This window comes from Coffea arabica, chromosome 3c, assembly GCF_036785885.1.
Source record: "Coffea arabica cultivar ET-39 chromosome 3c, Coffea Arabica ET-39 HiFi, whole genome shotgun sequence".
NCBI classification, from domain to species: Eukaryota; Viridiplantae; Streptophyta; class Magnoliopsida; order Gentianales; family Rubiaceae; genus Coffea; species Coffea arabica.
This window is the reverse complement of record NC_092314.1, coordinates 15,590,181-15,603,873: the sequence shown is the minus strand read 5'-3', so window position 1 is coordinate 15,603,873 and position 13,693 is coordinate 15,590,181. Positions and strand designations below refer to the sequence as shown.

At 36.1% G+C, this 13,693-nt stretch overlaps 1 protein-coding gene and 1 pseudogene across 1 annotated transcript; both read left to right on the top strand.

The window, feature by feature from the left end:
• The first annotated feature begins 9,494 nt into the window (after nucleotides 1–9,494).
• LOC113735438 (acyl carrier protein 1, chloroplastic-like) lies at nucleotides 9,495–10,129 on the top strand (annotated as a pseudogene).
• A 1,572-nt stretch (nucleotides 10,130–11,701) lies between these two features.
• On the top strand, nucleotides 11,702–12,730 carry LOC113735676 (uncharacterized). The gene has a single exon (XM_027262670.2). It carries the CDS (start codon nucleotides 11,702–11,704, stop codon nucleotides 12,728–12,730), a length of 1,029 nt encoding a protein of 342 aa, XP_027118471.2.
• Nucleotides 12,731–13,693: the final 963 nt, after the last annotated feature.

Below are 13,693 nucleotides of genomic sequence, written 5' to 3'. Positions count from 1 at the left end.
ATTAAATTGCAAGGTGTTGATCATGAAGCTCTCCTGTAGCGAGCCACAGTTCAATTTTAGTTATATGACAAAGGAAACCTTCATATATCAAAGATCAACTCATAGGCAATAGATGCAATAACAAACCTAACATCTCAAGCACGTCATTTCTGGAGTAAGCCCTGTCAGAAATCAATATGAGGTCTTCAAGGACAGGAACGGAAACTTCTTCATACTTGCAAGCCAAAAGCATTGCTGTCACTCCAACAAGTTGAAGTTTCCTGCGCACCAAAGAGACTGATGGTTTGGTAGTAATTCTGAGGATACAGCTGAAGACCAGAAGCACTGTTCTACTGCTGAAGACCAGTAAGATTGCAGATAGTAGGTGAGCTCTGGACCCTGTGCATATGCATTTGGGTGCTGTGATAACTGTTCTGGAGCATGGGTTCATGGGCATTTCCATCGGTGTTGCAGCTCTCAGGTGATCTTGGGGAAGAGCAGGCGGAAAATATGCCAAAGGAAGCCCCGGGGCAGGATGTATAGTTAGAGTTGGGTGATTCTTTTTACCTCCCAGTTGACTTGTTTTGCCACCCCTTCCTAGTTTTGTCTTCGATCACAAGTTGCAACAATAGTTTCAGCAGTCCATAAAAGACCAATATAAAGCACTAAAAAAATTGCAATTCTAAGCGAGTAAAGCATTCATAGATTAAAACATGCTAATTCAAAATGTACTACCTCTTAAGTACACGGCCAGCACTTCCATCATCGACAGTGAACAACCCAACGGCAATTTGTTTCGGCGCAATATAATTATACCCCATAGTCCTTGAATACTCCACGGCAGCCTCAAAAACCCGCTTAGTGCTCAGCGAAAACGGCACATCCGTGGCCGAGACCTCTGCCCCCTCAGGACCAAGACCACTCCCATTACCCTTACCATTCTCCTCCTTCTCATCAGTATTGGTATGCCAAATGTTCTTAACGGCTTGGCGAGCCATCTTGATTGTGATTCCAGAGCCTAAAAACCCACCGGAAGCACGATCTTCTGCGATAAGTCCTAACAAAAGATGCTGGGTATACACCATTTCTACCTCCAAAGCTTTCGCCTCCCTCTGGGAAAACATAACTGTTTTAATTGCTCTCTCAGTAAATTTCTCAAACACCCCAGCTACAATATACAATGATCGGTTTGACTTAGCTTTTCCAGACGAAACAGAAATCATGGTTTTGTCAGAAATCAAAATCCCAAAATAGGAAGAAGAAGAAGAAGAGGAAGAACAGAGGGTGCTGGTGCTGGTGCTGGTACTGCAGCTGCTGGTGATTGTAGAAGGAGGGTAGCTAGGAAAAGAGAAATAACATTCCGACAGCGGTGGTGGTGGCGGTTGTGGGGAGAAAGACGGCGGTGAGCTTGAGGAATGGAATGAACTGAAAGCGGAGATGATGAATCCCGTGGCTGATTCTTCCTTACTTTAACTGGTCACGGGAGCCAGAAAGAGTGCAAGGAAAGAAAGTGGAAGAAAGTCTCATTTTAGTACATCGGTCGTCTATTGTTTTCCAGGTTTCCTTTACCTATCTGCAATCGTCTTACGCCATCTACAAAAAGCTCCGGTCTTAACGCCTCTACTTGGCTGAGAGGTAATTTGCCGAGAGTTAGTTTGCGGAGAGGGTGTTTTTTGTGAGAGAGATCAAAAGAAGCAAAATTTGACTAAGTGTTTTGGCCGGCAAATTGAAAGTTTTGAATATTTCACAACAAATGAATCTTCCACCAATTCACTATGATGTTGTTTTGTACTTTTTTTTTTTTTTTTTTGATATATCTCACATTTTTTCAAGTGTCATAATAGGTAATTTAAAGACACATTATTATTTTTATATCAGATAAAATAAAAAAATTAGAGTGTATATTATTGAGTTGATAATAAATATTATAATAGAAGTGCTATAATGACACAAACTAGCAAGTGTCCTTGTAAGCATATCACAAAAAAACCATTTTTGTTGTAGTGAGGGTCCTTACCATCGCTATCCTCACTGTCATATTTGTTGAATCAAGTAGTACAGCAAGTCACCAGCTCTGGATAGTGCAAAGAACAGGATTACTACGTTGTCTCTTCGTGCAATGTATATGTTTCCTGTGCTTGTTTTATGTTAGCTTGTTGTGTTAGGGAACAATTAACTTATCATTAATCAATCATTCGTATCTTTTGACATTTAGGTCAAAGCAGCCACCTCAATTAGATAGATAATTCTGTTCTAGAAATAGCAAAAGTTGAAAATATCGGAGAACTTTATAAAATTTTAACTCTTAAAAGACCCCAAATGGTAGTCAATAGTAACACAATTAATCTTTGGGATAATTTCAGAAACCTACCCTGAGATTTCTAGTAGTTTCACTTGATACTTTCAAACCTTCAAAAAATCTCACTTGCCTTCCTTACTATAGACTTTTTGTATCATTTAAAAATATAATATTAACAAATTCATTTTGTGAGAGTAAATATAATTTCATTCCAAATTTTCCCTTTCATTGTCTTACTTTTTATTACCAAAATGGTGAGTATATTAATAATAAATGAAAAACAAAAACAAAAGGTACGAAGGTTTACTCTAATTGGACCAAATATAGTGTGTTTTTTTAAATATGAAGAGTTAATATTTGAAAGTTTATTTGAAGTTTTTGCAAGTTACAAAGATAATATTTTTCTTTATTGTAAAATGTTTTGAGTTAATTTAAGAAGTTTTATAAATTGTTTACATATTTTTTGAATTTTCTTTTTTTCCAAATCGATGGCTTGAAAAGTCAAAAGATATAATATTCTAAAAATTATATATAAACTTGTTTGCATGTTTTTAAGCTAGTGCAAAAATGTATTCTCATGCGTAAATTATTGCAAGTTATTTTTAAGAGTATTGTAAATCGTTCATAATTTCAAGTAATATAACATTTCTTGTTTGAACCAATGACACAAAAACTATTAAAGTGTTTTTTTTATCATGTTATCAACTTTTAATTTTCATTAAAGAACTACATCGATCAATTTATAAAAATTAGAGACAACTTGATGTGTTATGATAATTAAAAAAATCATAAGAAAAGGGAAATTTTGGAATGAAATTCTATTTTCCCTCCCAACATGAATTTTTTAATATTATATTTTGAAATGGGTTTCAAATATTACAAAAAGTTTAAAGTAGAGGAGCCAAGTGAGATTTTTCAAAATTTGAGGGTGCCAATTGAAACTATAAAAAATCTAAAGGGAAATTTCTAAAATTATCCCTTAATTGTCTGTGACACAGTTTTCATATTTCATCTGGATTGGGTATATCACTCATTTGTAGCTTTTGATTATATTGTACAAAGCTGCCACCTCAATTAGATTCACTAATTATGTTCTTCAATTAGCAACAGATGAAAATATCAGAGAAGCTTCTACACTTTCAGACGACTCCAAATGCTAGTCACACAATTAAACTTTTATGATACACTTTTCATAAATTTGATGTTTTGTACATTAATCTTGTCTTGTGGTTTTTTGTATTTGATCTAGAGTGGGTATGGTGGTAAGGATGCCGGAGAAAATTTTCTGGTTGGTCTATATTTAAGGAAGTTGTTGGAGTATTGTCACCTGATGCATGCCATCGAAGCGGAAGCTTATACTGTCAGAGTTGCAGTCCAACTGCTCCATCTTTTGTCAACATTTACTGTTTCAGCACGAGTGATTAGTGCTCGTTTTACACCACTGGGCCAATGGCTCAGTGGCCACCAGAGAGGGACTTAAGTCTCTCCTTGGGCTGTTGGTGAGGATTCAAACCTCATCAGTAGCGAAAAAATCTAAGGGTTGTGCCATAACACTCCCTTGGTCTAGTTGGGTTTGTATACCCACTAGCCCCTACAACAGCCTTTTTAGGTTCCTCTCCCCCTAGATTAGGATAAAATAGGTTATACAAATGTATCGCTGCTGACAAAAAAAAAAAAAAAAAGATTGGTGGTCGTTTTACATGTTTTCATATGCTTGTTGACACGTGTTTTAGTGTGTTTTTATTTAAATTTAACTCGAATAATTAGGTTTCCAGTTAAGTTTTACATTTTGTGATTAAAGTGAGGAATATTGCATTTCTATGGACTTTAGCATGGAAACTTTATGTTTTTACAGGTTTAAAAACTAAGCCATCAAATGGAGCGAAGTGAGAAGATATTTGGATGATTATTAATAATTTAAAATTGATTTCAAGATTGTTAATGATTTAAAATTGATTTCAAGTTACATAAAGTGCAATTTAAATATAAGTTATTTTGTGGAACATAAGTTAAAGCTGTGAGTTAGATAACTACTACTAATATTTTATTTGTCCCCCACAATTTAATGAAGAATAGAAAGATGTCACTTGTCACCCCCCAAATCATATCCGGTTCAGATAATTACCCGCTTTAAATATTCAGAACCATGTACAATATCTTTTACAACTTGTACATCATCGCATACATGCTGGAAAGCAATGGCACAAATGGTAGAAGCCAAATATATTGTTCATGGAGAACAATGAACTCGCATTGGGAAAATAGTTATCCTAGATAATCTGAGCCAAAAACTTTTAACACAGGTAATTAAAACAACTATATTTCCTGGCCCACACCCCCAAGATCTATATTGTCTAATCCCATAATTCCTAACTTTGTGTCCACTAAATTTTTTCCAAGAACTGGAGGACTCTTTTAGCAATTAGATTTCCCACCATTTTTAGTTGAGCACAAGTCACAAAGGTGACGACTAGCCGCATGTTTGATCATGTGATATTCACATTATATACGTAATTTTTAATTTACTTTTTATCTCACATATATTACACTACAAAAAGTGATACAGTTTTATTCTAAATAATTTTTTTCACAAATAATCTCCTATCCACGCACATTTAGTGTTTCCTCCGGCATTAACAGCTAACATGAATTTGACCGGTACACAAGCCCCTTTTTATAAGAGGGAACATAAAAGGGAACACAAGCCATAGGACTAGATGAAACCCCTTTCCTATCCTTTTTATTTTTTTTTCAGTTATGTGTTTTACATTATTATCGTTTTCAGGAAGCATAATTGGACCAAAGGCCTTAAAAGAAAAGAAGGTTTGCTTGTGTATTAGTTTTAATCATCTTTTTTTTCTTAATTTTATCCTCCTAAAAATTTGACTGCTTGAACAAAAAAAACAAAAGTGAACAATAGCTTGCCAAATTATTGAGTAAAGTAAGGTTCTGAAAATGGTACAATCTGTTGTTATATTTAATTTGATGAAAGATTCAAACTTGAAACTTGTTTGATGGAAAAGATGGAAAATCTAGCCACTTTTATGAGTGGAAAACCAAATAATAAAGGTGTTTGTTTGACATTTTGGATTTTAACGTGGTCAGATTATGCCTTTGACGGGACTTTCTTTCTAAAAATATCTCCTGATAAATGGCTTTTTTTATAGTTCACTTCGGATTTGGGAGGACAAAAGGATATAAAAGATGATGATTGTAAGCCCCCCCCCCCCCCAACAACAAAAACACATAAAACACCGACCAAAAACAAAACACCCAAAAAAAAAAAAAAATCCCTCCACAAAGTTTGACAAGATGGGTTTGACAAGCTTCCGGTTCTTGCCGCAAGAAGCTTAACTACAAAAGTGAAAAATTGTAAGTGGAGGGAGTTAGCAAGGACCTCGTCAATTCTTGGTCTAATTTGTGGACTTGTAGGCTATTGGGCATTTGCTGAACTTAAAGAATCTTTTATGGAGCCGTTATATCATGAAAGCAATACTTTGTTCCAGGAGAACCCAACCGCTTTCAGCTCGCAAATCTATCGTGTTATATTCAAACTCATATTTGACTTTCAAGTCTTCCTCCCACCCATTTTTACTTGTACGTCTTAGGTTTACTTGAAATGTGATCATCAAAAAATGAAAAAAAAAGTTTAGAAATTACTTTTGTTGTTTCATTGAATCAATATAGAAAAATAGCACTATCTAATTAATTGGAAATGATTTCTATGATATTACATGCATTCTCAGCCATATCTCAAGTAGTGGCTGATTTCAATCCAAAGCAGAAGGATCTTGCTAGGAATACCGAAATCTTTAATCTAGACTTTTAATCTTATTGTTAATTAATTGATTTATTGGCTGTACAATCTTAGCAACTTTAACCAGATTTCTAATTAGTTCCCAAGTTTCTTCCCATGACTTTCTTACCAGGTTTCCATGATTTTCATTGTCAATCTCAACGTCTAAAAAGAGATTGCTTCTTCCTCTAATAACCCGCCGTTCCCTCTTGTCCATCAGCAGGTTTCCATGATTTTCAGTGTCAATCTCAACGTCTAGTAAGTGATTGCTTCCTCCTCTATTAACCCACCTTTCAATCTTGTCCATCACAGTTCTTCTCATCCTTGTGGTGATTCTCAGCGTATTAACTTGAATAGTATGCCAAATCTTTAAGATATATTTCATTCTCAAGAGACCATTCCTGTTAAAGTCTAAAGGTATAATTTATTTGACACACATTAATCTAGCAACAAAGCACGAGTTTTGCCGGGGGAAAGGGCTCATTTTGTTTCATCAATCATTTGTGGTGTAATCTAACATACTTTGGTCTCTTTTTATCAGATGACAGATGCAGTTTGGAAGGCCATCCACATGGAAATTATTGTGCATATCATTGGGAAAGCTATGGCTAAACTGATACTACTGCTTGGCAGATTTATAGAGAAGGTTGAGGACACAGCAGCTGAGGGGGGCACATTTTGTTTCATCAATTCTCTGTGTTGTAAAAACTAACATTCTCTCTTGGTCTATTTTTATTAGATGGATGAAAGTTTGAAGGCCATGGATATGGTGATGCAAATCATTTTTAATATCACTGGGAAGGCTATAGCTGAAACGATACCACTGCTTGGCAAGTTCGCAGAAAAGGTGGAGGGCATAGCAGTTGAGAGCATGGTTCAAAGAATCCGCCAAGTCCGAGACGACTCGGCTAAGTCATCACCGGAACGGAGTTCTCCATTCTAATATCGAGACGAAATGATTTCGAAGTACATGAATCGTCCAAAACTCGGTCAAGTCACCTAGAACTCGACTGAGTCATCGAAAACTCGGCCGAGAAGTCTCTGACAAGGATAGAAACGACTGAGTCACACTGATTCATCCCAAATCAACTTGAATCCAACAAAAAAAAGTATATTTTACAGATTTTCTTTTATTAATTTTTTAAATTATTTTTGTTTAGCATATTTTTTAATATTATTTACAATTTTTAAAACATTAAATGCTTCAAAATTTGTATCTCTCCGAGATCGATGTGGAGCAATCCGGGCTGCGACCGCGACCGCGATCGCAACTTTGAACCATGGTTGAGAGGGCGGCACATTTCGTTTCATCAATTCTTTTGCATGTAAAAACCAACAATAACATTCCTTGTTTGTTTGTTTTTATTAGATTTTGGATGCAAGTTTGAAGGCCATGGTTACGGTGATGCAAATCATTATGACTATCATTACAAAGGCTACAGCTGAAATGTATCGACTGCTTGGCAAGTTCAGTGAGAAGGTGGAGGACATGGCATTTGAAAGGGCTGCAAAGCTATCAGTGGATCCAGGGACGGGTTACTTGGGCTTGGGATATGATGTGCAATTGCTGTCTAGGAATCGGAACACATTGAGGAGTAGAGCATCTGACATAAAGGAGGCAGTGGAAAGAGCCAAGGTGTCCGGACGACAGAAGAGGAAAACTGAGGTTAAACATTAGCTTGAGGAAGTAGAAACATTAGACAATGATTTCATTGCATTGCTGAGAAGGGAACAATAAGAGGGATTTTTGAATCGTTTCTTGATTGGAGGCCATGCCAGTAAGATTAAAAATCAAGTTGTCGAATTAACTAAACAAAGCCAGCATTTTAACGGGCTTTTGGAGGAAAAACCAGGAGAATGAAAGCCCTAAAAACCAAGAGAAGTTGGAGAACCAAAATTGATGATAAAATTAATAGTGCTGTCATTTGAATGAACATCCAAGTAGGGTTTGATCTCCTTCAAGATAAACGCAGATATTTTTTTTGTTTTGTGTTTTTTTGGGTTACTTTTGTCTTTTGATGACTCTGTGAGAGTTTTATCAAGAGGAAAGAGTTGAGGTGAAGCCTAAGACATAAGATTAAATGAAATAGTTAACTTCATTTATGAAGATCTTTTTAGTCCTTGATTGGTAATAATTAGTATCGATGTTATTTGTTTTCTTCTTTTTTCTGATTGTTTACTAATATGTTCTTGTAAATTAAAAAAAAAGAATAATTACTTCAACGAAATTTTCTATGGGGTTGTAAGATAAATATGCACTTCTATCTATACAGTGGTGTAAGGTGTGAATGCTATATTTATGAATGACACCTTGTTTGGATTGCCATTTTTTTAAAAATATTTTTATGCTTTTTGTGAATACATTTCTCAATTACTTTTTAATATTACATATAACAAATCCCTACAATATATTTTTCTACAAAAATTTCAGAAAATAACAATCCAATTTTATATTTTCCCAAGAACTTGGTGTAGGTGAGGTGAGGAAACACTGCTACAAAAAGCACCTTTAGTCACACACTTAATATGACATTTTCCTAAAAGTGTCACAGCAGCAAGTTAATGTAACATGCAGTAAGGAACGTCATTAAAATGACAAAGAAAATGACGAGTACGACATCGTATCACTCTAACTTATCCAAATAGAAGTAAAAAATGAAAAACAAAAGTGGGAAAGAGAATGGCGCTACACTTCAGGCGCCATTTTTTTGGGGGAAATATTCTAACTACTCCAATGAATCCGACGTACTTTACTCTTTTTTCATCCCAGTGCTCTCTCCTAAAACCCTCAATCAAATAAACTCTCTGTAAAAAACCTAAATCCTTCACCCTTCTCACCACCGAATCCCTTGTTTCTTTCTCTTTCTTCTGCCCGATTTTTAACTCTCTCCAATTTGAAGACAAACAGGTAAACCTTTAAGAAGGTAGCATAATCAACAACAGCATGGAGTTTTTAGCATGGAGTTTGAACGGGAATTGGTATCTGGGTTTTTAGCAACAGTGGAGCTACGGTGTTCATTGAAAATCGCCATTTGAAGGAAGATTACTACCAGGTAACCTATACATTTTCAACAAAATTGATAGCTTTTTTTATTACTTTATTTCTTCTCCAGGAACGCATGGGAAATGGGGTAGGATCAAGGTGGGTGACGGAGGGTTAAGGATTTGGGGAAGATGAAATGGCAGGAAGAGTAGATGTGGATGGGAATCCGATAAAGCCGATGACAATTTGCATGATTGGCGTTTCGCCTTGAAGAATTCTTTCGCCTTTCGTCTGATAACCAGCAAAACAGAGACCACCTAATGGGGTTCTCCATTTCGTTACCTCCCTTTTGTTTCGAAATTTTTTGATCCTTCAACTCACTGAAATTAGAAAAAAAAAAGCAATTAATTGAGAGATTGATCTATACTGAAGGGGCTCAAAGTAAACTATACACACTCTTCGTGCTCTCCGCCACTTCGTTCCTTTCCCAATTTTCCTTCCTTCTCTTCCTCTCTTTAGATCCATTTTTCTCTCTTGATCCAGCCATGGCCTCAATTACAGGATCCTTCACCTCCCTCTCTTGCTCACTCATGCCTAACCAGGCAGTCAATAGGGTCTCTAAATTGGGCTCGGTGTCGCTCTCTATCAGTGGAAAAAGTTTCCCTTCTCTACACGTGTAGCCAGCTCGCTTCCGTGTGTCCTGCGCAGCCAAACCAGAGACAGTGGACAAAGTATGTAAGATTGTGAGGAAGCAGCTGGCTCTGCCTGATGAATCTGAAGTTGCTGGACATTCAAAATTTGCATCTTTGGGTGCTGATTCTCTTGACACTGTTGAGATTGTCATGGGGCTTGAGGAGGAGTTTGGCATTAGTGTGGAAGAAGAAAGTGCTCAGAACATTGCGACTGTTCAAGATGCAGCTGATCTGATTGAGAAGCTTATCGAGAACAAGGGTGCTTAAATGTTTGAGCTGCAAATTGCACAAATAGATTTTGATGTAGGATTGTCATTGTAGCTGCATCTTCGTAAAATCTTTATTGTCACCTTCACCTGGTTTTATGAAGAGCCATGCGTACCTTCACATTTTAGGCTTATTTATTTCCTCCAAAAGGAAACTGCATTGCCTGTTCCTTTTCAGACGCATTATAATTGGGAATCCACTCCATAAGATGCATTTTTGTTTCTGAAAAAAAAAAAAAAGATCTATGCTGAGGGGGCTGAAAACGGTCTTGAGTTTACCATTGTTAGTTTAACTGGATTGGTCCCAGAATAGATTTCATACCTGGAATTGATGGGCCCAGTGAATGGACGGACCAAGGAATGGATGCAGAGAAGAGGATTTACCTATGAAATAGCTGAAATTTGCCCAGCTTATATGGGGTCAATAAACAAATTGGTTGCTGAGATTGTTCCTTCTCTTGCCCATGTTCCACCTTTCCCATTACCAGATTTTTTTTTATTAATGCAACTAATGAACCAAAACTTTTTTTTTCCTTGTGCTCAGAAGTTATAAGAACTAGCGATACAAAGAAGTTTAACACAGTAGCATCAGGTTTCAATTATTTATATAGTTGAAGCATAGGTCATGCGTGATGCCAAGATTTGCATATGATGGCCAAAATGAAGTCTAGTTTGACCATTCTTGCATTTTATAGAGTTCAATTTCCTTCCCCTTTCATGCGTAATAGTAATATTGAAAAATTGAAAAAGTTGGTCTGCGTACTAGACATTAGAAACTTCTTTTTACTCAATAAGCTTCATATGTGATGATAAATTACTCATAACTGCTCCATAATTTTTTGACGTAAATGTTTTTTTCTTTTTTTGAGTACTGACATCTCTTCTGCTTAATGCATACCACAACTATACGGGATCATGTTGTATCATTTTGTTCTGCCTCTTCAGGCTTCATTTTCATAATATAATATTCTTTTTGTGACTAAAAAAAAGCGGTTACTAAGTCAAGCTTATTCCATCAATGCAGTTTCAAGTTTGTAGCGGCCATCATCTTCGATTCCATCTAGCGAGCACGGATCATTGATTCCCTTTCCACTTTGAGCAAATTGGAGTAGAAGGTAACCAAAATTATACATTAAGTTTCTGCTACTCTTAGGTTACCAATACATTAAAGTTCGTGGCAGTTATTTTCAATTGGGTAGAACTTCTATTGCTGATTAGTTTGGTTGCTAATATTTTGTCAAAGTTCTCTATCTCAAATTGATATTGGTTACATTATTGGACTAATTTTGAATTCCGTAGACTGTTATTCTTTTGTGCCTACCATCTTGTTTTATAGTTTGTGTGTTACAATCTGGAATTGAACTTTTGCTGTCTTTCCTTTTGATACTTTTGGATTAGTTTTTATTACTCAAATGTCTAGAACACCTGGATATGTGAACATTCTGCTCTGATATGTCTAGAACACTTGGATTGGTGTTAACATTTTGTTTTGATACTTTTGGTATCTTTACTTTAGAAGATATTCCGTGAGTGATTTGTGTCTTCTATTAATCTCATTGAAATTAGTTTTCTTATCTAAGTAAATATTTTATGCAAAAATCAGTAATAGTTTAGGTAGAACTATCTTGTAGATGCTAATGAAGCATTTTTTTCTTTTTTTTTTTTATAATTAGAATCTATGTGAACATGGATAAAAGATGGATGCGTATGTCACGATCAAGTGATGAGTATAAAGCTGGTATAGAAGATTTTCTTGATTTTGCATTTACGAATGGAAGTATAGGGGAGATGATTTTATGCCCATGCATTAGGTGTGGGAATGGGGTATTTGTCACGAGAGAGCAGGCCAAATCACACTTGATATGGAAAGGATTTATTAAGGAATATACTCAATGGTTAGCTCATGGAGAGCTATCTTCGAATTTGCATCATACATCTTCACATGGCTCATCAAATGAAGTTCCACCACTCAATCCCATAGATGATATGCAGGGGTTGTTACAAGATGCAATAGGAGTTCTAAACCAGAACCTAGATGTGGGAGAAAGATTAGAAACAGAACAGCCGAATATTGAGGCAGAAAAATTCTACAATTTAATAAATGATTCGAAGCAGCCCTTTTATCCAGATTGCCCACAATTCTCTAAACTATCTTTTCTGGTCCGCTTGTTACATATTAAATGTCTCAGCAAAATGCCTGATTCTGTATTTAATACACTTCTTGATTTGTTAAGGCAAGCACTCCCAGAAGGTGTAAATCTACCCAATTCTTATTATGAAGCAAAAAAAATAATGAAAGAACTAGGACTTGGATACAAAAAATATGATGCATGTCCTAATGATTGCACATTGTATTGGGGAAAAGATGAATCAAAGATAAAATGTGACACTTTTAAGCATCTACGGTGGGAAGGAACAAAGGATGATCCTACTGGTGAAAAAAGAAAGGTTCCTCACAAGGTTTTGTGGCACTTTCCGCTTAAACCCAGATTGCAGCATCTGTTCATGTCATCTAAAACAGCCTCTTTCATGAAATGGCATGTCGAGGGTCGTACTAAGGATGGTCGCATGAGACATCCTGCAGATACTCTGGTTTGGCAATCATTTGATTACCAAAATCCCGAATTTACAAAAGATCCTCGTAATGTCAGATTGGGTTTAGCTTCTGATAGATTTAATCCATTTAAATCTATGAATGTGAACCATAGTACATGACCGGTAGTACTGATGCCTTATAATTTGCCACCATGGATGTGCATGAAACAGCCATACTTTATGTTGTCACTACTCATTCCTGGCCCATATACACCTGGGAATAACATTGATGTTTACCTTCAACCTCTTATAGCTGAGTTGAAGGAATTGTGGGATGTAGGTATGACTACTTATGATGCATCATCAAAGGAAAATTTTCAGATGCATGCTGCTTTACTTTGGATCATTAGTGATTTTCCTGGTTATGCTAATTTATCTGATTGGAGTACTAAAGGTTGTTTAGCATGTCCAGTATGTCATAAGCACATCGTTTCACACCATTTAAGACATGGTTCAAAACAATGTTACATGGGTCATCGGCGATTTCTGGAAAAGGAGCATCCATATCGAAAAGATAAACGTCACTTTGATAGAAAGGAAGAATATGGAGTTGCACCACCTCGCTTGACAGGTGATATGATCTTGGAGGAGTTGAGGTCTTATAAAATCAAATTTGGGAAGGCAGTCAATGATATCCCTGAATTACCCTTTAACTGGAAGAAACAAAGCATTTTTTTTGACTTGCCATATTGAAAGAACAATTTGTTACGTCATTGTCTTGATGTCATGCATATTGAAAAAAATATATGTGAGACAATAGTTAGAACATTATTGAATGTGGATGGCAAGTATGATAACCTTGGTGTACGGCGTGATTTGGAAGAAATGGGCATACGAGCAAGTCTTCATCCTATTACAGATGAGTTTGGGAGATCATACTTGCCTCCAACATGTTTCTATTTGGATAAGAAGGAGAAAGAGTTATTCTGTAAAATTCTGAAAAAGGTTAAAGTACCGGATGGTTATTCAGCCACAATTTCGAAGTCTGTACATTTGAAACCTCCCAAACTAACCGGACTTAAGAGTCATGACAACACATATTATTGCAGCAACTGTTACCACTCTGTTATAGAAAACTTCTTC